This window comes from Schistocerca cancellata, chromosome 6 (genome assembly GCF_023864275.1).
Source record: "Schistocerca cancellata isolate TAMUIC-IGC-003103 chromosome 6, iqSchCanc2.1, whole genome shotgun sequence".
NCBI lineage: Eukaryota > Metazoa > Arthropoda > Insecta > Orthoptera > Acrididae > Schistocerca > Schistocerca cancellata.
In genome coordinates this window covers 306,467,556-306,492,743 of record NC_064631.1, presented here as the reverse complement: position 1 = coordinate 306,492,743, position 25,188 = coordinate 306,467,556, and the positions used below count along the sequence as shown (strand labels likewise).

At 37.8% G+C, this 25,188-nt stretch overlaps 1 protein-coding gene across 3 annotated transcripts in view; it reads right to left on the bottom strand.

The window, feature by feature from the left end:
• LOC126190811 (myb-related protein B) overlaps positions 1-25,188 on the bottom strand; it is a 221,632-nt gene that overhangs the window by 16,203 nt on the left and 180,241 nt on the right. For all 3 annotated transcript variants that reach the window (XM_049931374.1, XM_049931373.1, XM_049931375.1), the window contains 6 exons: positions 24,851-25,109; positions 22,877-23,070; positions 16,880-17,043; positions 15,554-15,786; positions 12,070-12,162; positions 11,441-11,743 (listed from right to left, as the gene is read on the bottom strand). In XM_049931374.1, coding sequence (XP_049787331.1) covers positions 11,441-11,743; positions 12,070-12,162; positions 15,554-15,786; positions 16,880-17,043; positions 22,877-23,070; positions 24,851-25,109 — 1,246 coding nt within the window. The remainder of the gene's footprint in view (positions 1-11,440; positions 11,744-12,069; positions 12,163-15,553; positions 15,787-16,879; positions 17,044-22,876; positions 23,071-24,850; positions 25,110-25,188) is intronic.

Sequence of the window (25,188 nt, the reverse complement as noted above, 5' to 3'; positions counted from 1 at the left end):
ACAGAGAGAAAAGATATGCATGTATTGTTATAATGGGTGACTGGAATGCAGTAGTTGGTGAAGGACCAGAAGGAAAAGCTCTGGGAAAATTTGGTCTGGGAGAAAGAAATGAGAGAGGGTGAAGACTGTTGGAATACTGCAATGTAAATTTCATGGTAGTTGGAAATACTCTATTTGATAACCACAAAAGACGATGGTATACTTGAATATCTTAATTTGACAACAAAAGATATCAAACTGGTTACATAATGATACAACAAAGATGCCAAAATTGCCTAAAGAGTGTCAAAAGTTATTCAGGGGCAGATATTTATTCAGACCATATATTAGTAGTAGCTGAGGTTCTAGTGAAATTGGAAAGAACCTGAAAAGGACAGAAGAGAGAGCACATTAACTTTGAGAAACTGAAAGACAAAGGCACTTATGAAAAATGAAGAGTATGCATATTGTGAAATCATGATGCACGGACAGGAAACAGAATGCACAGAAAGAAGATGGGATCATTTTAAAAATGAGATCAAAAAGGCAGCTAAGCAAACACATGGAGTCAAAGAGAGGAAAAAAGTAAAGAAAGAAAGGGTAACACCAGATATGATAACCAAGATGGCTGACCACAGGAAATGGAAACTGTAAACACAGAAGGGAAGCGCAACTACAGGAGGTTAAATAACGAATTAAGAAGGGAGACAGAAAAAGCAAAGGAGAAATAGTTGACAGAAATGTGTGACAAGATAGATAAATTAGAGTAAGAAGGATAATATGATTTGATGTACAAAGAAGCAATGGATTTGACATCCAGGGGAAAGAGAAACAACAATGGACTAAAGGAAGCAGAGGCAGCAGATGGTAAAATGGTGAGTGAACCCCAAGAAATAATGAGATGATGGGAAGAATATAGAGAATGGCTTATGCTGCAGACAGCCGACCAAGTGAAGAAGAGCTTGGGATAGAAGAAGAAGATAAAAGTTGCAGATGATGACAAAGGAAATGCAATACTAACTAGTGAGATTGAAGCATCTATGAAGGAGATGAAAAATGGAAAGGCAATGGGAATTGATGAGATTCCTGGGGAACTGTTAAAGTCATTGGAGAAAGAAGGGAAAAGGGAGTGGATTGAATAATTATGTAATCAAATATACATAACAGGAAAATGGCCAAAGGACTTTACAGAAAGTATCTTAATACCTATAGAAAAGAAAAAGAACAGCAAAAAATGTGAGTAACAGAGATATCGCATGCAGCCAAAGTCTTGCCGAGGACGCTCAATAGAAGGCTATATGGAAAGCTGAATTGCGTAATAGGAGATAAACAATTTGGTTTCAGGTGAGGAGTGGGAGCTAAAGATGCTGCTGCACTATTGAGAATGATAGGGGAGAGGTACACAGAGAAGAAAAGGAAGGCGTACTTTGTGTTCATTGATCTTGAGAAGGCTTTCCAGTGTGCCAGATGGGGCAAACTGGTGGAAATACTAAGGATACATGGAGTTGACTGGAGTGATAGACAGCTAATTAGAAATTTATATTTGATCAGAGAGCAAGAGTAAGAATAGGTGGTGTGATGAGTGAAGAAATTGAACTGGGAAGAGGTGCAAGACAAGGTGGTTGTTTATCACCAACACTGTTCAATATCTATCTGGAGGAAATTATAAATGAAAGTTTTGATGGAAAGAGAGGAGTTTGTATAGGGGCTTGGAGAGTGGGGTGAATAAGATTTGCAGACGACATGGTTGTGATGGTAGAGCATGCAAGAGAGATGGAACAAATGTTAGATGATCTAAACACAAAATTAGAAGAATATGGAATGAAGATTAACAAGAAGAAAACGAAAAGCATGGTAATTGGAGGAAAGGGTAGAAAACGTCGTATGAAAATAGGGGGAGAAAAAACAGAGCAAGTGAATAACTTCAATTACTTGGGAAGTAATGGATGATATGCATTGCTCAACAGAAATTAGGAAAAGAATTGCAATGGCAAAAGAAGGATTCAAGAGGAAATAGAAATTACTTTGCGGACCACTAAATTAAGATCTGAGGAAAAGACTTGCCAAATGTTACATCTGGAGTTTGACACTGTATGGGGCTGAGACCGACATTGAGGAAGGAAGACGAAAGAAGATTGGAGGCACTAGAGATGTGGATATTGAGAAGAATGGAAAAAAGTGAAACGGGAAGACCAAGTAAGGAATGAAGAAATATTACGAAGAGTTGGAGAGGAAAGAAACATGTTGAAAGTCATCAGAAAGAGAAAACAGAACTGGATTGGACAATGTTTGAGGAGGGACTGTTTACTGAAGGAAGGAATAGAAGGAGAGGTGGAGGGAAAATGGGAAGAGGAAAAAGAAGATATGAAATGCTGGACAATATCAAAGGAGACCAATATTCACAAATGAAAAGACTAGCTATGGACAGACAAAAGTGAAGAGGCTTAACCCATGACAAGACCTGCTGCAAGACAGAATACCATACTACTACAACTACATACTGTACATACAGTACTGTATTTTGAAAATGGAAGAAGAAAAAATTTGAAGAAAAAAAGATTTTAATTAATTAAAATGAAAATGCAACACTTTTACGTACATGTTATATAGCGAACTGTACAGTATAGGTGCTGAAAGTGACTGCTTCCTGAACATCTTGGTCAAAGTAAGCTGTTTGACTGTCTTCATCCGTTTTCAGGCAGCCAAGTCGCACGTGGGCTTCACAGTGAGAAGTTGCTTGTGGTCACACTCGGGCTGACCATCCATCCACTTCAACGAAATTTCGAAGCCAGCAAACACTTCACTAGCTGATGGTCCCGTGTATGCTTCAACTTCCACATTAAGGTCATCTTGCTCGACATTTTCTTCTCTCACACTTTCAATAAGTTCATCATCATTTAGAATTTGAAACCCAGGGTCTGACGAAACACACACCATCCTTTCTGCAGTATCTTCAGCACTAACTTCTGAACATTCAGGAATTTTCAAAAGAATGTTTCTTGATTCCTCAAGTGATACGTCATCCTCATCTTCTCCTCTGTATGTCCATCATTTCAGAGATAGTTGAGGGACTCGGCTGTTCAGTACAGGATGTCAAATTAAACACCTTTCACCTGAAGTGAGGTGGAATCTTCCTACACATCGGTCAAGGGTCTGAAGATGGCGTAGTAAATCACCAAAACTGGTAGCCAAATAAAGTAAGTTTGGAAACTAGACGGCTGAAAGGTGTTTAATTTGACATCCTCATCTTCTCCTGTGTCTTCCATTTCCTTTTCCTGAGCTGCTTTTGCCTTTTTCTCCTTTTCCTTCTCCTCTTCAGTTGATATGCCTTTCAACTTGTTCCATGCATGTTTAGATTGACTGCCTTAACCAAGCTCAAAACTTCAGATACCACGTAAGCAAAATTTTTAACATTTATGTTTTTTTTCTGTCATTACCAAACACACCTTCTTTGTCATCACTCTTTAACAAAATTTTCCTTCTGTAATGGTGTTTCATGGTTTCCGATAGACTGGTCCACTGGTGGCAACAAGCTTGGACTTTTGGCAGTTAAAAGATTGTTGTAAATTGGCCATTTCCTCTTTCCAACAGTTCTCCGGTGGAAGGAGTTGGTGCATTATCAACAATCAAAATATTCCACTGCCTTCCTTTCCAAGAGATTTTTGTTGCTTTTTCACTTCACAGATGAAAATTTCATTGTACCACTCGATAAACAATGCTGCCGACCTCCAAGCCTTGGGTTGGTTTTTATAAGAAGAGGGGAAGCTTTCTCACATTTTGAAATACTCTTGGGCTTTTTGACTTCCTTATCAACAAAAGGGGTATTGTATAGCGTAACACAGAGATTGCATAGGTAAGCACCGTAACACAGTCTTACTAAATTTGTCCTGGAGCACTACATTCCCTATTAGATGCTAAAATGGTTTTAGGCAGAGCTTTCTGAACAAGACATGTTTCATCAGCATTGTACAAAAGTCCAGCATCACGGGAGTCTGCTACAACTTTAAATTTTTCAATAAAATCTTCTACAGCTTTGGAGTCTGCTCATAATTTCTCGACACTTAAATCTATTTCACAGACGGTGTGCTTGCACTTAAAATCTCTTAGCCAACTATTACTAGCTTTAAAGGATGAACAACCAAGCTTCTGAGCTAAGATCTTAGCTTTTTCACAAAGAATCGGACCAAAAATTAGTTTTCCCATGGAACTTTGCTGCAAAAACCAGCTGAAAATGGCATCATCTAAATTTTTTGTTTGTTGCTGCCTTCACTGTTTTTCTTGAGGAACTTCCATCTTCATTTTCAAGTGCTGATACGAAGTTTAAAAGTTTAGTTTGCTCCTTATAATATCTGAAATCGTTGCTTGTCCTACATCGTACATCTCAGTCAACTGTTTACTCCTAACTGCTCTATCTGATTGCTCTAAAAAATTTTTATCTATCCTGCTAACAATAACACAATACATTTTAATTTGGAAGCCATGGTGGACAACAAAAGGCATTAACAAACAAAACAACGAGTACAGTCAGGAAGTACATGACACACAGAGTGACTAGCAATCAGGAGGAACAGTAAAAGTCCACCTGGTGACGGTCACTCATCATCCCAATAACGTTCATACTGCACTTGCACTAGGTTCACAGAGGGAAGGATAATAGTGTGCAGAGACAGAATCATTATCTTATGATTTGGATCATTAGCAATTTGGATAGTCAGAACTTGGATAATTGTAGATCTACTGTAGTTACTATTTCAATGAGAATGAGGAGCAGAGTGAGAATCTAATTTTTTCCTTCATTATTCATGAATCACGTCATCTTTCAGATCTATAAAGTTCCTGTTCATTATCCCTTCATTTTCTTTCGACCTCACTTTCTTGGTGAAGTACGAGGGCGGTTCAGAAAGTAACCTCCGATCGGTCACAGTGCGGGTTGTGGGGGGAGTAGCGACGCCATCTGTGCGTTCACGCACTCAACAGGTCAGTCGGCATCAAGCCGTGGTCGAGTGAACGTCGTACCTGCGCTAGTTTAGTTTTTGTGGCAGTTTGAAATGTGTGCTGCAATAGAAAACCCCGCCAAATGTGAAGTGCGTGCTGTCATAAGGTTTTTTACAGCCAAAGAATATTCTGCAGCAGCTATTCATCGTGAGCTTTGTGCCGTGTACGAACCAAGAGTTATGAGTGAAGGAGTTGTCCGTGAATGGGTACGTTTATTTAAAAGTGGACGAGAAAACGTTCATGATGAAGAGAGGAGTGGTAGACCATCATTGGTGACTGACGAACTCGTTCAGACAGTTGATGCAAAAGTTCGTGAAAATCGACGTTTCTCAATGTCGGAGTTGTCTACTGGTTTTCCACAGATTTCTAAGACTCTCTTGTACGAGATAGTGACAGCAAGATTGGGTTACCGTAAGTTCTGTGCACGATGGGTGCCCAAAATTCTTACCGACCACCACAAAACTCAAAGAATGGCCTCTGCATTAGACTTTCTGTCACGTTATGAGGACGAAGGAGAACCATTGTTAAACAGAATCGTGACCGGTGACGAAACCTGGATTAAGTACGTGAACCCTGAGACAAAAGAACAAGCAAAGATGTGGGCACATTCAAATTCGCCTACCAAACCAAGAAAAGCCTCGCAAAATTTTTCTGCCAGAAAACTGATGGCAACGGTGTTTTGGGGTGCCAAAGGGGTGTTGTTGGTTGAATTCATGGAACGTGGTACGACCATTAATCAAGACGTGTACTGTGAAACAATAAAAAAAGTTACGATGGGCTATACAGAACAAACGCCGTGGTACGCTGACTTCCGGTATCGTTTTTTTGCACGATAACGCCCGTCCTCACTCTGCTCGCAGAACAACGGCCCTTCTTGAGTCCTTCAAGTGGGACGTTATCAACCATCCACCTTACAGCCCAGACCTGGCGCCAAGTGATTATCACCTCTTCATGCATTTGAAGAAATGGCTCGGGTCACAGCGGTTTGATGACGACGAAGAGCTCAAAGATGCGGCACAGGCTGGCTCCAGGCACAAGCGGGTGATTTTTATGCAGAAGGAATTTCAAAGCTTGTGCAGAGATACGATAAGTGCCTCAATCGCTATGGAGACTATGTAGAAAAATAGTGCAAAGATGTAGTTGTAAGATGTATATATTAAAATATTTTTATTTAACTTGGTGTATTTTTTTAAATCAACCGGAGGTTACTTTCTGAACGGCCCTCGTAATTAATTGTACAGAATTAACTTCCACTTTTCAGTACAAATCACCTCATGCATGAATTGATTTAATAATTGAAGCATTTATTCAATGAACTTCAACATTTTGAAGGATTGAACAAGCAAACTGTAGTATCTATTATTTTTTTAAGGGCATGGGTGGGGGGGGGTTGGATGACTCTTGAGACTGATCAAAGATATGGTCGACCATACTTCCACAATACAGCATTTAGCTTTGGAGTTGGGTGAACATCTGATAGAGTGCACTCAACGTAGAAATTTAGTATTTGATTACAATGTGGAAACAACGAGAATGGAACCAAAAACCTATACTGTGAAAGTGAATATAAACAGTGGGAGTTCATAATATCAAGGGGACACATTTTAATATTAAGAAGCAATGGCAATCAGGAGGTCAAATCCGTAACTATTTATTGCTTCATATCAATGACAATGATGCAGATGAAGGTGTTACACTAATATCGGAAAATGCAATGCATTGTGGGAAATAGAGCTCCACATACTCGTGATGAAGCTATTAGTGATCAATAATTCTCAATAAGGGGAAGTGTCATTGAAGCTTAAGAATAAAAAGATGTTGCTTCATAAAACATGCTTTCAAAATGAAAAGTTCATGAAAAACCAAAATAACTGACAGGATCTTTTCACCATTCTACTTTTAGGCCCAGAAACGAATAAAACAGATCTCTCACATAAATTTTTATAAAAAAAAATAAAACACACAAATTACTTGTACAAAATGTGATACCATCATTAATATGAAAAGTTGTTAGAAAAACATTAAAAATATGCAAAAAAGTTTATTAAATGTGATACCATCATTAATATGAAAAGTTGTTAGAAAAACATTAAAAATATGCAAAAAAGTTTATTAAGACAATCAACTAAGGCAGAAATCAAAAATGAAAAACAAGAAAATTATATGCATTCGTATGTGGTATTCTGTGGACTAGTTAGTCAAAAGTGTACAGAAATATGAAAATTACAGAATGAAATGCATTTTGAATTTCCTCCCACATCATAACAACGATAACCTGCAGTACTATTAGTTGAAAATTTCTCATCTTCCACAGTCAAGAAGAGGTACTTTTCATCTCAGTCAGCGTTACCTGGCAGAGAGGATGGACAAGGAGAAAAGTAGCAGAATTCTGGGTGATTACTTTAAGCTTTGACAATAGTTCCATTAGTACGAGTACTGTAAATATCTCCCCTACCTCCCTCTCCTGGAGGATACACTGACAAAGAAGGTAGCTAAAAATGAAATGTATATCTACAATTCTCCATATCCTCCTCTGTCATGAACAAACACATCAAAATATACAAAAACATTTAAACAATATTTTTTTCTTTATGTTAAAAACTATCAATACAAATTTGTTTGTCACTACTACCCTCGAAATCAAAAAACAGAACAACTTTCAATGTTAACGTACAAGCAACATTCTCTAATAATCTAATGCTACTAAAACTTAGGTGGTACATTTCTCTTACTACAAAAAATTCTTTAAAGACAGTCTGTTTCATTACCTCCTTTCACCTTACCATCACCAATAAATTTATGTGAGCATAATAAAGGCGTCCCTTACTTGCATTTTAAATTTACAAACTGCTCTTATGATTATTTTCTTACAGTTGCCACTGCACAATGGATATTAGGAAACAGAGTTTATTTTCCATATTAATAGGTTGCATATCAATTGTAAATGGCATGACATGGTTCCATAGACAAAGACATTCAAACTCAACAACTAAGGGAGGCTCAAATGCTGCCATTCACGCTGTATTACATACTGATGTGAATCACTGCTCTACAACACACCAGAAACAAGGAAGCCATGAAAAATTACAGAACAAATTTACTATCCTATCAAATTAATATCCACTTCCACCTCCCAACACACAGTCGTGCAACTTACAAGGGCAATGCCTCAGACACGCCCAACTGATTCGGCTCAAATTTGGCAGGTCGCTTGTGCACAACCTAAAACGAAGGAATCTAAGATATTTTGGGTCAACACCCCCGCATTTTTGAAAAAAAAATCACCCATAAAGGTTATGATGAGCAATTGACTCAAAATTGGCAGGATCGATAGATAATTGTAAATAGAGCATTTTTCATCATCAGGTATGAGGTCCAAAAACGCATACTCTTTCAGAAATCGCGGTAAGAAACTTTTACAACTGCCGCTACTATACCTACACGGTAAACGCTTTTTGCCAACAGCACCGATAGCACAACAGCCAAGGTAACTTGCTGGGAATCGCAGAACCCGGGTTCGAATCTCGAAGAAATCTAGCGGATGATGTTCTTTTCATTTGTATTTTTCCATATCTCAGTTGATAGGGATAGAAGGGTTAATAAGGTAAGTAAATCAATAAGGAATGATAATAATAAGGTAGGCAAATAAATTTCTCAAACCTTTTGGGATAGTAAACAACTAAAATGTTACTCCACATCACTTTACAATGGCTCTTCCAGTCACTGTTATGTGACCTCACTTTTCTTCGAACAACTAAATGGATGGTACTTGTCATATAAACATTCGAAACATATACTCACAGCACCAAGAACATCTAATGAATGCAATCTTTCAACAGCTACACTGTTCCTTCCGAAGAGTTGGCGGAAAACGAACTTGGTTTATATTTAAAAATACGTCTTTTTCGGGAATTAATTTTGACGCTTACCACACATACGATTTCATTGCCTGAAAAATCAGTGCTGGAAGTTAGTTATGAATTATGCCGTGAATAGTTATTGCATCTGTGCAGTTGTGCAATTCCCGCTGGGTTTCCAGAAGCACACTGCACTGCAATTCTGAAGCCTGCAAATAAAGTTGTTAACCAGGTGATAGAAATAAACATCACACAGCTGGCACACAGGTATGCAGTTTGGCAGTATTGCTTTTACTCTGCACATCAGCTGACCCTCGCCATCTATAAACATTGTGTCATATATTGTAGTATTAATTTGAACACTCCAGGAAACCAATATCAGACAAAAATTGCTATCAGAAACGTATGGTTTTAAAACATTCTCAAGAAATGTTCTGTAAATCGCATTTGTCAGTTTCCCGGATTTGGGGCAGGTAATGTAAACATTTTTCAATGATTTGTTTAAACGACTGACCTCTTCTATAACCCGAGGACCAAATGTAACATTCGTTTCTTGTAAACACAGGAAAACCTTAGGCAACACTTTTCCAGAGGCTGTGATGGCATATTGCACCGTGTACGAATGTGTTACTTTTTTTTACAACCAACTGTGACAAGGGTTCATTTTTCTCCCGTATGTGATAATGTGCGTTGAATGTTCACCCAATACTCGCATCCTGTTTGATCAGTGTTGATCACGTAATCACGATTAAAACTGGTCATAAGTGACGCCGCTTGCGTGCTCAAAAGAGCCGCCACTTTCTGTATATCTTCTATATTTTGTACCTCCTTATGAGACGTATTTAGTGACGTTTCATTGAAGAATTTTATACTCTGATTTGAAATTTCTTGCCCAAGATAATGATGCAGCAAACGTAAAATCTTTGTTGGCCGTATATTGAAGTGCTGCCCCTGCAGCCCACTCCTGAAGTATTCTCGTTGTTACATTCTCATTACGACAACGAGATTCGACAAATGGTATTTGTCATATCTTGTCCCTCCTTTAACGATATCACTTTCCCACAATTTCAAGTCCTCCTTCCCTTTCAGGGCTGTTGTTGCTCCATTCTTTTTCAGTGTTTGTAAGCTCCAATTTGGATGATTCCTGGCTAGCACTACCGCCTTTACTTTCACTCCAAGGGGTATAGCACCGCACTTCAATTGTTTAGTAACCAGTTCGTAATACTCATCGGGAACAGATCAAGCACACATTCCCAGTGACATGGAGATTTCCAAAGTGTTATGACCATTTTGCGATTCACAAGTCAGGATATCTTCCACTGAATCACCTTCTGCTTCGTCTTCATGGTATAGTACTTCAGTATCTACAAAAGTCATTTCATTTGTCAGCTCCAAAAATTGCTCAACGATAGCCACTCCTATCAATCTGAAACGCCGAGAAACAGAACTGCCTGCTTCTGGTAGTGCATTGATAATGCATCTGTCCTGCAACACTTTTACAAAGCAAAACACAGCGTCGGTTACTTCCCGCTTGCCATCGTCTGTGACAGGCTCCCAACTATATATTACAGTGCTAGTCGAAGGGTGTACATCGTCCATTATTCAGATTATGCACCTGAAAGATATGACACCACAAACAATAACTAGTTACTACAGCATAAACAGACAAGCTAATTACTACAAACTATATACAGTACTCATTGTATGTTACTTATGGAAGAACACTGTATTCATTCACAAAACGTATTTCATTTGGCGCATTAACAATGGAAAAATCACGAAGTGTATCCGCAATGATCTCGGCAGCCTAATGACAGAAAACAACTCTTTATGATTGACGTCTATAAGGTTCGTACTGGACACCAGGTTCACAACTATGATATGACGAAGAGGCAACCAGGACAACATAACTCTCCCCGCGTGCATTCTGTCCCGTGCCTCGCAGTAAACAAGCATCACGCGGTAGGCTACCTGTGATCCCTCGTGAGGAATTCGCAGCACTCTTACTCGGAGTTGTTTTCATGTGACAAGGCTTAAAATTTTAATACTTTGCTAACTCACGGCGTTTGGGAAATTAGTTTGCCTACCTTATTATTATCATTCTTTGTTGATTTACTTACCTTATTAACCCTCCTATCCGTATCAACTGAGATATGGTAAAATACAAATGAAAAGAACATCCGCTAGGTTTCTTCGAGATTCGAACCCGGGTTTTCCGATTTCCAGCCAGTTACCTTGGCCGTTGCAATATCGCCGCCGTCGGCACAAAGCATTTACCATTTGGGTACAGAAGCAGCAGTTGTAAAAGTTTCTTTCCTCGATTTCTGGAAAAGTTTGCGTTTGCGGACCCCATACCTGATGATGAAAAATGCCCTATTAACAATTATCTATCGATCCCTCCAATTTTGAGTTGATTGCTCGTTATAGCCTTTAGGGGTGATGTTCTCAAAATTGTGGGGGTGTTGAGCCAAAATATTTTAAGAGTCCTTCGTTTCGTACACAAGCAACCTGCTAAATTTGAGCCGAATCGGTTGGCCATGTCTGAGGCCTTCCCCTTGTTAGTACCAAAAGAAAGCACATAAATGTATTATGTTATTAATCCATCTTACCATGTAGTTCACACCGCCCTTCTTTTGGCATTCAGCCAAAGCATCCTTAAAAGGAGTTGGTGTCCGTGGTGTACTAAGCAGACTGCGCCTCGACTTGCTTGGCGTACAGTGTTCTTTGCTAGATGGTTCCTTCTTGAAGAGACCAACTGGGAGAGGGGGGTTAGGCGTACACAATGGTCCAGGACTATCTTCTTGTTGAGCTTCATCTGCTCCTCCACCACGAACAGGTGTGGACTGGCCAGTAGCAAAGCGACGGAAAGGACTTGAAAAATTGTCTTCAAGCGAAAAACTGGTATTCAGGAACTGCAAATAAAATTAATAATTGTATTAGTCATAATAATTAAAAGTAGGATTAATCTGAGAATAAATTCATTCCACTAAAATGACTGTCATGTTAAGTAAAACTAATTTCTAGAACAAAAATGCTTTGCTAAAAGAGAAAAATCTACAGAAGGAAGTTGTGACATCTGACAGAAAGAACTTTTTTTTTTCCTTTTCTTTCAAACACAGTATTAACAAAAATGGTAACAGTATGTTGCCACAGACTGCCAGTGCTCTCACTTAACGTTTAACAGGAAAAAAATTTCATATTTATAAGTTTATTACATTCTCTACTTTTCAGGTTTTACCTGCAAAGGACTGAATGGAACTGATTTCCCAGGTGTTGATGGACTACAAAGCAGATTTGTACTGTATGCTGGGGAATCACTCATGTCAGATGCCTGAAACAATTTTAACATACACACAAAAACTGCCTCTCACATTATAACAGCTGAAAACAGTTTAAGAATTTCCTCTTGAGTTGCTATACAACAATTTTTACAACTAACATTTACTTTTACAGCCTTAAATTTGCAACTGAAGTTTAATGTCTTGTGTGTATAATACGTCTGTAGTTGTTTAAGATTCCTCCCCTAGTAAAGATGGTAACTTCAGCTGAATGACATCTAAGTTTAGCAACCATGATCAGTTGCATTCCAAAACAAACTGAGTTGGTTTTGGAATGCTCATCAGCTATGGTGAAAATATCACAGGCAAACCTGCGGCAGCTTTCAAACAGGTACAACTATCACCAATATCATTACCCATAAAATCACACGACTGAAAATTTTCAAGCAATAATGATAAAAAATTTCCTTCTCATCCCACTTGGTGGGTCACCCCTGACCCAGGGTTCTGTGTGACTTTTCTGAACTCTCCCCTTTTGCTAAACTTTGCCAGTCCTCTTCCTTCCCTTTGAACTCTCCTGCCAGGAGGAAGAGCGACTACTGGCTCCTAAAGCTTGCACATTTCCTTAACCTTTTATATGTTTGTGCATGGCACCATTTCGTGAGCAGATTTTTAATTTATCCAATTGCATCATATTTTCAAAAAATTTTGTGTACAACATTGCCACTCCCCCCCCCCCCCCCCCCCCCCTACTCTGTACACGGAAATGTGGTAGAAAAGAACTTTTTTTGACATGACTAAAGTTATTCTACTTCGTGTGTGTGTGTCTATATATATGATACAAGGAGCAAGGCTCATTCATATTCCACCCACCCCTTCTGTTTCTTGGCATTACACATGTACACATGAACACTTGTATCATTACAAGTTCCCTGCCATAAGTTTTTAAAATATGTATCACCTCATCATTTTTTTACTTGTCCTATATCATCATGTGCTGCTTCATACACAATGTATGATCTACAGGGTTAATAAAATTACAATTACAATAACATGTCTGAAAACTGACAGCCAAATGGCGAGGAAAAACTTCCTCTTGCCAAGTTGTTAAATGCTGCACATCTGGAAACCCGTCTATACGCAGAAAAAAACAGGAACTAAATCAGGGAAAAGGGAATACAGACTTGGAGAAAAATAAGCTTGTCAGAAGTGCAAAATTGTAGAGCAATACTGGCTGGAGGAGAAATGCAAATCTGTAGGAAGCATCCAAAGCTATGGGAAAGATAGATGCCACTATAGAAAACTGATAAGACAATTTGGAGAAACGAGAAACACCAGTATCAATATTAAGAGTTTATATTCCAAGACTATGCTATGCAAAGAAGGGAGGGCTGAAAAGTGGAATAAATTTATAGGACTGTACAAAGAAAACAAACTTGAAAATAACATTACGGAAAGCGATAGGGAGATGGAGATGTGATATTGCAAGAATAATTTGACACAACGCTGAAAGACTTAAATCTAAAACGCACATTTTGAGTAAACCACACCCTCAGAATTACTGAAGATGCCAAGAAAATATACTACTATTTCGGCCCACACTGTGCAGAACATACAAGTTGGGAGACATACCCACAGATTTCAAGAAGAATATAATAACTTCATTTCCACAGAAGGTAGGTGCTGAAGAGCTGAAAAATGGTGGAAGCCAACCTCATTGATGATCAGTTTGGGTTCCTGAATATGCAAGGCAATAGTGAGCCCTGTGACTTGTCTTAGGTGATCAAGTGAAGAAAGGCAAACCTACAGTTACAACACACAGATTTACAAAATGCTTTTGACTATGTTGACTGGAATACACTCGCTCACCGATATTCTGAGGGTGGCAGGAATAAAAGACGGTGAGTGAAATGTTATCAACCACTTGCACAGAAACCAGACAGGAGTCAAACAACAGAACGACGAGCAGCACTTGACAACGAATTGAGACAGGGTTATTCAATCTGCACACTGAGCTAGCAGTGAAGGACAATGAAGAAAAATTTGGGGATGGAATTAAAGTTATGGGAGAAGAAATAAAAATTTGAGGTTTGTTGATGACATTGTGTCAGAGACAGTAATATAAATGGAAGAGCAGTTGAATGAAATGAACAGTGTCTTGAAAAGAGACTGTAAGATGAACATCAGCGAAAGTAAAAGAAGAGCAAGCCAAGGTTGTCGAAATATATCTGATGATGCTGAAGGAATTAGATTAGGAAATTAAACACTAAAAGTAGCAGATAAGTTTTACTATTTGGGCAATAAAACAAATGACAACATCTGAAGTAGAAAGACTATAAAATGTAAATTGACTATAGCACAAAACGTGTTTCTGAAAAAGAATGTGCAACATAAAGGTAAGTGTTAAGCAGTCTTCTCTGAAGGCATTTGTCTGCAGTTGTCCTTGCGTGAAATGTGCACTAAAGCAGTTCCGATAACAATAGAATCATTGTGAATATAGTTCTACACAAGAAGGTTGAAAATCAAATGAGTACATCAGGTAATTAATGATGTGATACAGAACAGAATCGGAAAGAAGAGACATTAATGGCACAACTTGTCTACTAGGCACAACTTGTCTACTAAAACAAAGGATAAGCTGATAGGATACATTGCGAGGCATCAAAGAATCGCCAAGTCAGCAATTTAGGAACAAAGAGAAGATAATGTGTGTGTGTGTGTGTGTGTGTGTGTGTGTGTGTGTGTGTGTGTGTGTGTGTGTGTGTGTGTGTGTGTGTGTGTTTGGGGGGGGGGGAGGGTAGAAATTAATTAAAATTTCTTGTATAAAGTGCCATGCTTCCTTCCCACATGTGAAGGTATGTTTCAACAATTTTAGAGAAATTAAAGTCGAGAGGTGTGACTCAGTGTCATTCAGACACTGTAACCAATGCAATCAAGTAAATGATAATCTAAGCTACTTCCTACAACTCAGAAGGCAGAAGCTTAATTAAATTATGCAGCCATAAGGACGGACAGAAGATTTGTATAGTGGTAGTTTATTATTAATACAATATAAAGATTAAATTTCTACAATTTGCTTCTGTTTTGTTCCACATAACTAAATGTTATACATCTTGAAGGAATCCACAGAACACAATGACTGAATGAATGAATCAAAACAATATTTCTGCCAACACTCCTTGAAATGTAACAGAATAGTAACACTGTATTAAGTGGTTGAGATTTTTGAGCCTACGTATGAGTAACACATTACACTGCCTTAGTTTCCAATTATATTAAAACTGCCTTCACCAAATAGTAAACAACATGTATGTTTGACATATCTGTAGTAAAAACATTTATTTACTTTAGGGAACTATCTTAGGCCTAATACTACAAACTATTTCCATGCACTTCCCCAAGTTCCTTCCAAATATTTTGAAGGTAAGGTAAGCTGCAACATACCTGATAAGAAGCAGCCATTTCACTCAATGCAAAATTGTCAAGGGAATTGTCACATGGCTCAACTTTTATTGGCTTTCGAGTTATACTTTTACGTAATATTGGCGGTGGAGATGACATCTTGGCTGCTGCAACAACATTTGGAGAAAATGGAATCAGGCTCCCTGTTCTAACCACACCAGCAGCTGCCAACTCTGACTGTATGTTCTGGATTGTCTGACCATCAAATCGCAAACCTGTGTCATCCACAGAAAGAAGATTAGTTGCTAGTTTTACTGGCAAAAATATGAGCAATATCAATACAAAAATGGACACATTAGTCACACACAAATAATTTCTTGTATTTAGCTATCAGTCACATTAATTCATCAAATTAATTATCCTATCAATATCTTAAACATTATACATCATATTTTATTCATTAGACCTACAACACACTCAACTTTTCCAAGACCAAACAGAGATTAAAGCTCTTGATGTTTCACATAAAAAACAGTATAGCACTAATTGGTATTTAAGAAATGAAGGGAAAAAAACACTTTGATGAATTTTACAGAAATTCTTATATTAGTTTTCCAAGTTAGCAATGGTAATTTTATGAGAACATCCACATTCCTATTTTTTCTTTCCTTATTTCTTCCTCTTGTAAACCTGCATTTTATGCTTCAGTGCTAAGTATTGCAGCAAGTAACATAAAATCAACACCATACAATATGAGTCCCAACAAAAGAGAGATGATTACACTCCCCAAGGTCAGCATGGTATACAAATTTCCTGTCAGTGACTATAGAATAAAACAGAAGTCAATCAAACGTGTATGTTTCGTATTAGCAAACCAATCATCAAGACACCATCTCTCAACCTCAGGCATTTCCACCGAGGGGATGTTGCACTAATACATGAAATATATGGTATTTCTCACAATAAAAATAATAAATGGAAAAAATTATGATAGAGAACAACTAATCATTGGTGAGTGGAGAAAGTGACCTATAACTGGTCAGTTTTGAAACTTGAATGAAAATTCTATTCTCCTCCTCTTCACCATTTTAATTCCAAAAACATCCACATCATTCCAGCTTTACTTTAACTACAGCTACAGACTCAAAATTGGTTCCTAACATGATTCACAACCTCCACATAATCCATAACATGAGAGCTTTTTAAAACACTTTCTCATTTGTAAAACTGTTGTTGAATTATTATTTATTCACATGAAAACAATAAAAAAATTGTATATGCAAGTATAGAGTTCGAATTACAGAAACCTAAAAGTAAACAAAAACTCATATAAATAAGAAAATAAATTATATGGTACTGCGCACATACCAATCGGCCCCTTCTTACGATCCTCCAAATTCTTATCTGGTGATATGTCTGAAGAACCATAACCATCTCCATGTACCAAATCCATTACATTAACATCAGAAAAACCCTCATCGGATTCCAATTTCATGGGACTTGGATGAGATAGCATTTCCATATCGAAATACCTGAAATTTAACACAAATGCATTAGATGTGGGTAGTTACAACATCTCTCCAAGTTTGCTCCACTCCTCTGCAAGGTAGTAACTGTTCAAAAATATCTATAGCAAATAAAACTGTTGAATTAAGGCATAAAAAAAGTGTCCTGAAAAATTTTTGGGTTGAAGGGAGGGTGTATATTTACATGAATCACACAATTGTTGTGTAACATCTTAACTGAAACCCATTACAAATTTTGTACATGCTTTGAAAAATTCATTAAAATTGTTTGCTGAAGATATTTTCTCCTCCTAAAAGATTTACAGCATTATTTTTAATCTCATTACACTGAAAACTGGGAAATGTTGTTCACACACACACACACACACACACACACACACACACACACACGCACACACACACACACACACACACACGTAGATGGCAGCCAAGGCCAGATTGCAAGCAGCAGGGCATTTACGTGTAATTTTTTATTTTAAGTACACTGTACCTCGACACTTCTCAAAAGGTCAAAACAAATTTCGTACTTTTACAGGGTGTATACAGGGACAAGGAAAAAAAATTCCCGGATTATTCCCGGATTTCTCCCGGATATCCCGTTTAAAAAATATGCTTTTTCCCGGGCGACCTACTGTCACTTAGCACAGAAAAAGTTCCCTCGGAACTGTAAAACTTATCAATCCTTTGAATGGTTAACGTTTTATATAATCGCGTAGAACTTCCCGGAAAAAAAAGAAAAGCCGGAGCAGAGAAGTTTTGGAAAGACCTTTGATTTGCAGCAACATATACGCTGCATATTTTCGTATTACGAAAGTATAAATTCGAATTGCACCAAACACAGCTTGTTAGTTTCCGGAGCGTTGCAACCGAGGTTGTGATGTCCTTTTGTAAGCGAGTCATATCTCAAGCCACGAGATCTCGCCAGCCGATGACAGCAGCTATTCAGAGCATAGGACACGTGTTATAGTCAGCCACTAGCAAGATTACTGGTTACATAGCGCGAACACACAAGAGGAAAAGTTAATGGTTTACATTAATGTACACAGTACCGTATATATATATACAAGAAGAGCTAAGCTTTCACGTGTAATATTGGTCTTTTTTTGGTGTGATATACTTTAAGATACATCACACAAATGTGCCAGTAAATTTAAAATTGTGACATAAATGCCTCGGCTCGAAATTCTTGAAGTGGCTGGTCCTCAAACTGTTCAGTTTCGAACGCTCTGTGATTTAGATATCCATCCCACTTTCACACACGTAACATAATTCATCTTGCGTAAAAAGAAATTAACTTTGAAAGTAACGCTTTTCTAACCACCGTTCACAATACTGTTAGTTATAGGTTCGATTTACCAGTTGCCAGAGAGCGCCAAAAACGAATTATTGTGCGTGTGCAACTGCAGTGGTGTAGAAAGCCCACATGTTCGTGTGTATAAAGCACTAAGAGAGCTTACACTACACCATAAAAGAAACAGGGCACCAGAGGATACTCCAAAAGGCATCAAAATTTCGTGAATCATACTAAAATGCATAATTCGGCTTGAAGTGCACATTGGTTTTTTCCAGATTCACAATGAAGTAGGTCCCATCTGATATTAAGCTTTTCAGTGTGGTTTTTGGGATGTAAATTTTCTTGGAGTATCAGTACTCTACGATCTCATGTTTGGTTCTTTATTATGGCATAATGCCATACATGGCAGAAGATGATAACGTGCACTTGAAATTCACCGAACAGTTGGAAGTACCCAAAATTGTTAAATGAAACACTTCGTTTCAAATAAAATGATTGCCTCAGCGGAATTTCTTTAGCAAACTTGCAAAAATAACTTCATTCTTCTGCAAGGCGATTAATGCTTGACTGCTACTAACTTGGAAAGAAAATAAAATCAGAAATTGAAATTAATAATATATTTTTGCCCTCTGTAATTATGTGAATGCATTTTAATTCACTTGATAGCTCCCGGCCACAGAAATCCGTTTTGTTTTCATTTGACGTGGGAGCTGTACACGAAGAGAAGCAGCGAAATCACTTAACGTAAACACGGGTCACGTGGAGACTAACCCCCTCCCCACTACAACTCCAGACAACTCTGTGCAAGCGCGAATCTGGCAGCTAGGGCGCGCGAGAAAAATTTTTCTCGTTTGCATCTGGCTGCTTGCTGCTACTACCGATGCAGCTAACAGCCAAACTTCAAGTAGCGGGAAGCGGGAGAAGGTACTGCTTATACGCGAGTCAAATGCGCATGCGCAACAGACCGCTGGCAACAGGTCAAATGAACCTAATGTGAACAGTTGTGACGTCATGCTCACAGCAAGCAGTTTATTGTTACGAAGAATTACAGTCTGCGCCCTACGGCCTTTAACATATTTTTGCTATCTGTAGACGCTTGTGCGTGCACGGTGTTTTGTTGTCGTAAAATGCACATTTCCTTTGCCACTACAGTTTTATTTTTTTCCCTCTCGTTTATATTTTATTGCTGCAGTATCATTCTCCAGTAGCAGGATACAATAACATTCTTTGCTAGAGAATCAATTCTGCAGTCAAAACTACAAAAATGTAACTGAAAGCTAAAACAATGAAAAATTCCCGGAATTCCGAAAAATTCCCGGGTTTTTCCCGGTTTTCTCCCGGATGAAAAAATTCCCGGGTTTTTCCCGGAATTCCCGGTTGTCCCGGGTCGTATATACCCTGTTTTAATTGTTAACTTGTTGAAACAGTAAACCAGAAATATTTACCAATTTGCTGTTTTGCATAATTTCAAAAAAATGTTTTTTTAGAAGTCAATTTTTTCCTATTAATTTGAGAACATGACGTGCTCCAACTTAGGATATTTAACATATTGTTGAATAATGTGGTACACTGTGTAGGCAAACACTACATTATTATTCATTCAAACTTTAGTTTTTGTAGCTTTAATAAAGGATGAGGTAATGACATGTAAGTACCGTATTTACTCGAATCTAAGCCGCACTCGAATCTACGCCGCACCTGAAGAATGAGACTCGAAATAAAGGAAAAAAAAATTTCCCGAATCTAAGCCGCACCTGAAATTTGAGACTCGAAATTCAAGGGGAGAGAAAAGTTTTAGGCCGCATCTCCAAATCGAAACAAAGTTGGTCTATTGTAATATGATAGACAATTTAGGTCGAATGAATGACGATACAGCTACAGTAGTTTGGTTCGAGTTGTAAGCTTAGCAGTTAAGCTTTACCACGTAGCCATTGCTATGCGTCAGGCGCTCTGTCCGTATTTATACAGATACCCTTCCTTTTTCACGTGCTTCGTCTGGTTTGAATCGATTGCTTATTTTGCTTTGATCTGATAAATGCCGTTTTCTTTGTTATAGGTGTTTGCGTCACTCTTAAGCTGAAAATGCATTACTGCACTGTGTCGTGCATTGTTTGTCGCATTCTGATAGTGCGTGTTTACGGCCAGTCGCGGCTCGCGGCATGACTTGCTTTTGTGCGCGCTACCGCCGCCTACAATTAATTAAAAAAAAGAAAAAAAAAAGAAGAGAGAGAGAGAGAGAGAGAGAGAGAGAGAGAGAGAGAGAGAGAGAGAGAGAGAGGAATCGTCTCATTAGCGAAACAATGGTGGCAAGAGACTGCTATTTGTTGTTACTTACACTGCTACTTTCTTTGATAATGATCAACAAGAATCAAATAATAGACTGCGTATGATAGAACATGTTCTGAACGAGAGTTTGTGAAAATTTTTCTCCGTTTGAAAATCTTTGCGGCCGGTTCTTTATTACATCAAATTCTGCACAGAAATTACAGTCATCTTAGATTTAAAAATCTAGTCACTTGCCGTGCTTCATTTCTGACTGTATCACTATTAGACATAAGAATAATACGAATATAAACATGACATGATATGTATATTCTTCCACGTTTGCTGTTGTCTCACTCTATAGTTTCGTAGTTTATTAGGCAGACAGGATTTAAATGAGATAGCAGCAAACACGAAAGAATACATGGCAAAATGTTTATATTCGTATTATTCTTATGGTGAAGAGAATACTGTATGTGATTCAAATTTCATCAGGTTCCTATTAGCAACCATCTCTTCTCACAGATAGGAAAAAATTCAGAACGTAGAGTTGGCCATATTGACAAACATCCTAAACAGTCTTGCCAGTCAGATTTTCGTAGTACACTGAAATTGTGCTACATTCGAAGATGAACAATACGGTATTTGTATTTACTTCGTTGGATAATGTATGAAAATGCAGTGGTCGAAACTCGCGGCGGAGAAAAAAAATCTCGTCTTCCACTTTTTTTTAAAAAAATTATTTACTGACGCATATGTTTTGGCGCCAGTATTTATCTTTCAGAGGTTTTGGCGCCAGTATTTATCTTTGTGCCTACAAAGTATGCTTGCGTAGCGCTACATGTATTCGCCGGCAGAAGTTAGTTGTGGCGGCACGTACGAACATTTTTTATAACTTCCGCTACCTTTGCACTCGATTCTAAGCCGCAGGCGGTTTTTTGGATTACGAAAACCAGAAAAAAAGTGCGGCTTAGATTCGAGTAAATACGGTATGCAAAAACACTGATTATGGGAAACAAACTAAAGAATGGCATGTCATTTTCTTCTTAGTGATAACATGTCAAGATATTCCCCACATTCCAGCACCATAATCTTGTTGATTCTGAGTGACCTTTCCATTTTCTTTCGTATTCTTTCTTTTCTTTGTTATTCTGACTCCTTTGTCATGCTTTCAGCAGTTTTTTTCAGCTTCAGCTACATGTTGCCTGCTCACTTGTAGCTAACCACTTTTCATGCAGTCCCCAGTTTTAATGCCAAGTGTGCTCTTTGTTTTCCATTATTAAAACATATTAAGGTGTCCATTAAACCAATCTGAAAAGCTGATAAGCCAACAAACACAATTCCTGGCAAGCATAAACTCAAGTAATTACTTGTATTGACATAAAAATCAATTGCAATAAATTCTTACTCACAATACAATCAGTACGTTATTCAAAGGTATTACACAACCAAGTTGCTATGAAAATAACGGAGCGAAAATTAAATAAGGTATTGTGTTTGACAGCAGTGTGACAACCAGGCAGTCGTGCAATGCATCTGCTTTAGAAACATATTTAAACACGAAAATGTTGAGGTATTTTACAAAAAGTATACACTTTTACAATCGGGGAGAATCACAGAATTTTATTACATAAAAAAATACATTTTTTGGGCCCTCATGGCGTCCAGGTCCCATTAATCCTGTACTGTACTGAGATATTGCAGCTTCTTTTTGGAACAGTAATTATTTTCACAATTTCTGGAAAACATATCAAGTACGGACATCCCAAGAGAGCAACGCTCACAGCCAACTAATGGGCTATTTATTGAATCCAGTACCTGTAACGTTGTTAAAACATTTGAAAATACTTAACCTTAACAATTTTGGAAGGAAACCCTCCTAAAAATGTAATACAGAAGTTACTCGGCCATCCCTCCTAATCTTTCATTTCCTACAAAATAGGATGATTTGAAGAGTTTGTTTTACATTCCAGAAAAAGACTGCATGCATGCACTAGTACTTAAGATTGTAAGAAAAGAGAAAACACTGAAGCATTTTATATAGGCCACCTTAAAGACTAAATCTTAGGAACACATTATCTCCTAGTGTAGAGGGCAAAGTTGTGAAAACTGAATACTCCATAAAAGTGAATGTACTTTGGAAAGAGTAACTATTATATGTCTTAACATTTTTTTGTTCCAACAAAATGAACAAACACCACACAATAAGCATGGATAACTCCAGATTTCAGCTCTGTGAGCCAGCAGAACTGAACAAAATCATTCTACAGCTACAATACATACCTGAGGGGAGATGACAGAATGTACTCTGGAGTATTTGGACGTGCCAGTTTCATTGGCGAATCTGATTTGAAGAAATGTTCATGCAGTTGCTCAGAAGGAAACAGGGTTCCACATGATGGAGCAACTTGCTCGACTGACGAATGAAAACTTGTATTTGGAGTCTGCTGGTCACAGCTGGCTGGTGACCATTTGTCCTGTTAAAAAGTTCCAAAAATGTAGTAACCCTTCATTTCTCCCATATATACTTCCCTGCTTCTTGAAACCACACAACTACATATGCGAATACGCATTCTCGGCAATTAAACATTCCTTATTACAAAAATACTGGCGTCTCAGTACATATGTACCCACCCACAATTTCAAAACTAAGAAGTATTACAGGGTATTCGAGGATAACTCTATTATAATACACATCATAAACCTTTCCCAGCTCCCTTCTTAAAGCTGTTAGAAATTATTTCACCTGATTTGTGTCTGATTACAGAACACTATTCCGAATGTTCAAAATAGACAACATTCAAACAAAATAGAGAAGTTATATCTGATATTCACTGCCACCCATTTGCATTCTTAAAATATAAATGGCCGACTAGTTAAGGCTAAAACAGTAAGATCTTTTTTGTAGGGTATTCAACAATCAACTCTTAGCAATAAATAAAAAACACGTCAACAGATCACTTATTTTATGGATTATAGTACAAAATTACACATTACAAAACAAAGAATGCGTGTCAACATCAGTTTAGTGAGCAGGTTTAAATCTTCAAAGTTGTTTACAAATCCACTGGAATACATTCAATTCACTTTTATCTGGATAAAGAGCAGCTAATACTTGGAGATCTGTTCACTATTTCTTCATTAATATCAATCACTGGAAGTACTTATTGCTTCCAGTCTGCAGCATAAACCAAACCAATACAAAACATACAGGATCATCAGGAACAGCCTGAAAGCTTATAAGGATATTGCAGAATAAATAGGATGTGTTGAGAAACAATTATTAAGAAAAACACTGTTTATGAGTTAATTAGCTTTCAAGTTAACCAATCGGACCATTGCACACACTTGCAAACTCAAGCAGACCGCCAGAGACAATGTTACCAAACATGTTCTTCATTTGGTTTCCTATAACTGAACAAGAGAGCTATTCAAAAATAACATGTGGGACAATAGCAAGGGTGAAGCCCAAGCCAAAGGCTGAGTTGTCTCGTGCATTATCATCTATGCTATGAGAACAACTGACAATAATTGTATCCGGCAGGTTGTTTGGGTTTGTGCACAGAAAGGCCTGATTGACTTACATCAATGCTAGCCAACTCAGAAACAGTGCGATGCATCAAATTTTTTTCTTAAAAATTAATCCTCAGCACAACCTAACCTGCAACACACTCACAAGCTTTTCAGGCTGTTTCTGACCACCTTGTACATTTTGTATTATCCAGTACCAGATCTAAAACACATTTTCTTCTACTTTTTATCTGCAGATTATCTTCAGCAGTTGTAGGGAAAACTATGATAAAGATCATTGTCAAATATCTGTATGTTCCATAAAGGATAGTAAATTACAGACTACATTACCATCCTGTTGATACTGCAGTTGAGAGCAAAATCAAGCACAAACACAAGAATTTATGAGGCAATATGGTATCATGTAGAAAGGAGGGAATCTATATTTTAGCCATAAACTATTATGTTTAAAGATGTCAATAAGTGCCAACATCAATTTATCACTGCACTGCTAACAGAACTTCGATTACGCTGCACAATTTCCAACATTACTAGCAACAAACAATAAAACAAACTATCATAACTTCTATATATGCTGAAGGAATACTTATTTACATACCAACTGCACAAAGATTTACTTACATTTTAAATAAATTTCTGAAGGGATTAGAAACATAACTGTTAGGCCAAATTTTGTTTGAAATCTGTCAAACATGTTACTGCAATCATCACAGTCCATATACTCACATTGCTATATGTGTCAGCAGACCTTGCCAAATAATCACTACGAGATGCTGATGTAGTAAGATTGTTTCGGAACTGTGACTGAACTGATTTATCGTCAATATCATCTGTCGTGCAAGCAGAGTTGGAAACACTAGCACCGACACTCGTCTGTTTCGCAGCCCTCGTCTTAGCACGCCGACTCTGACCCTCGCAACGATCATCCGATTCGTACTTGCGACGCATTGTTGAGTTCCAGTGATTCTTTATTGCGTTGTCTGTCCTATGAAGAAAATGACATATGATTAAACACAACTGAATTGAAATAATTTTGTAAAGACAAAGTAATATCACTGGCATGT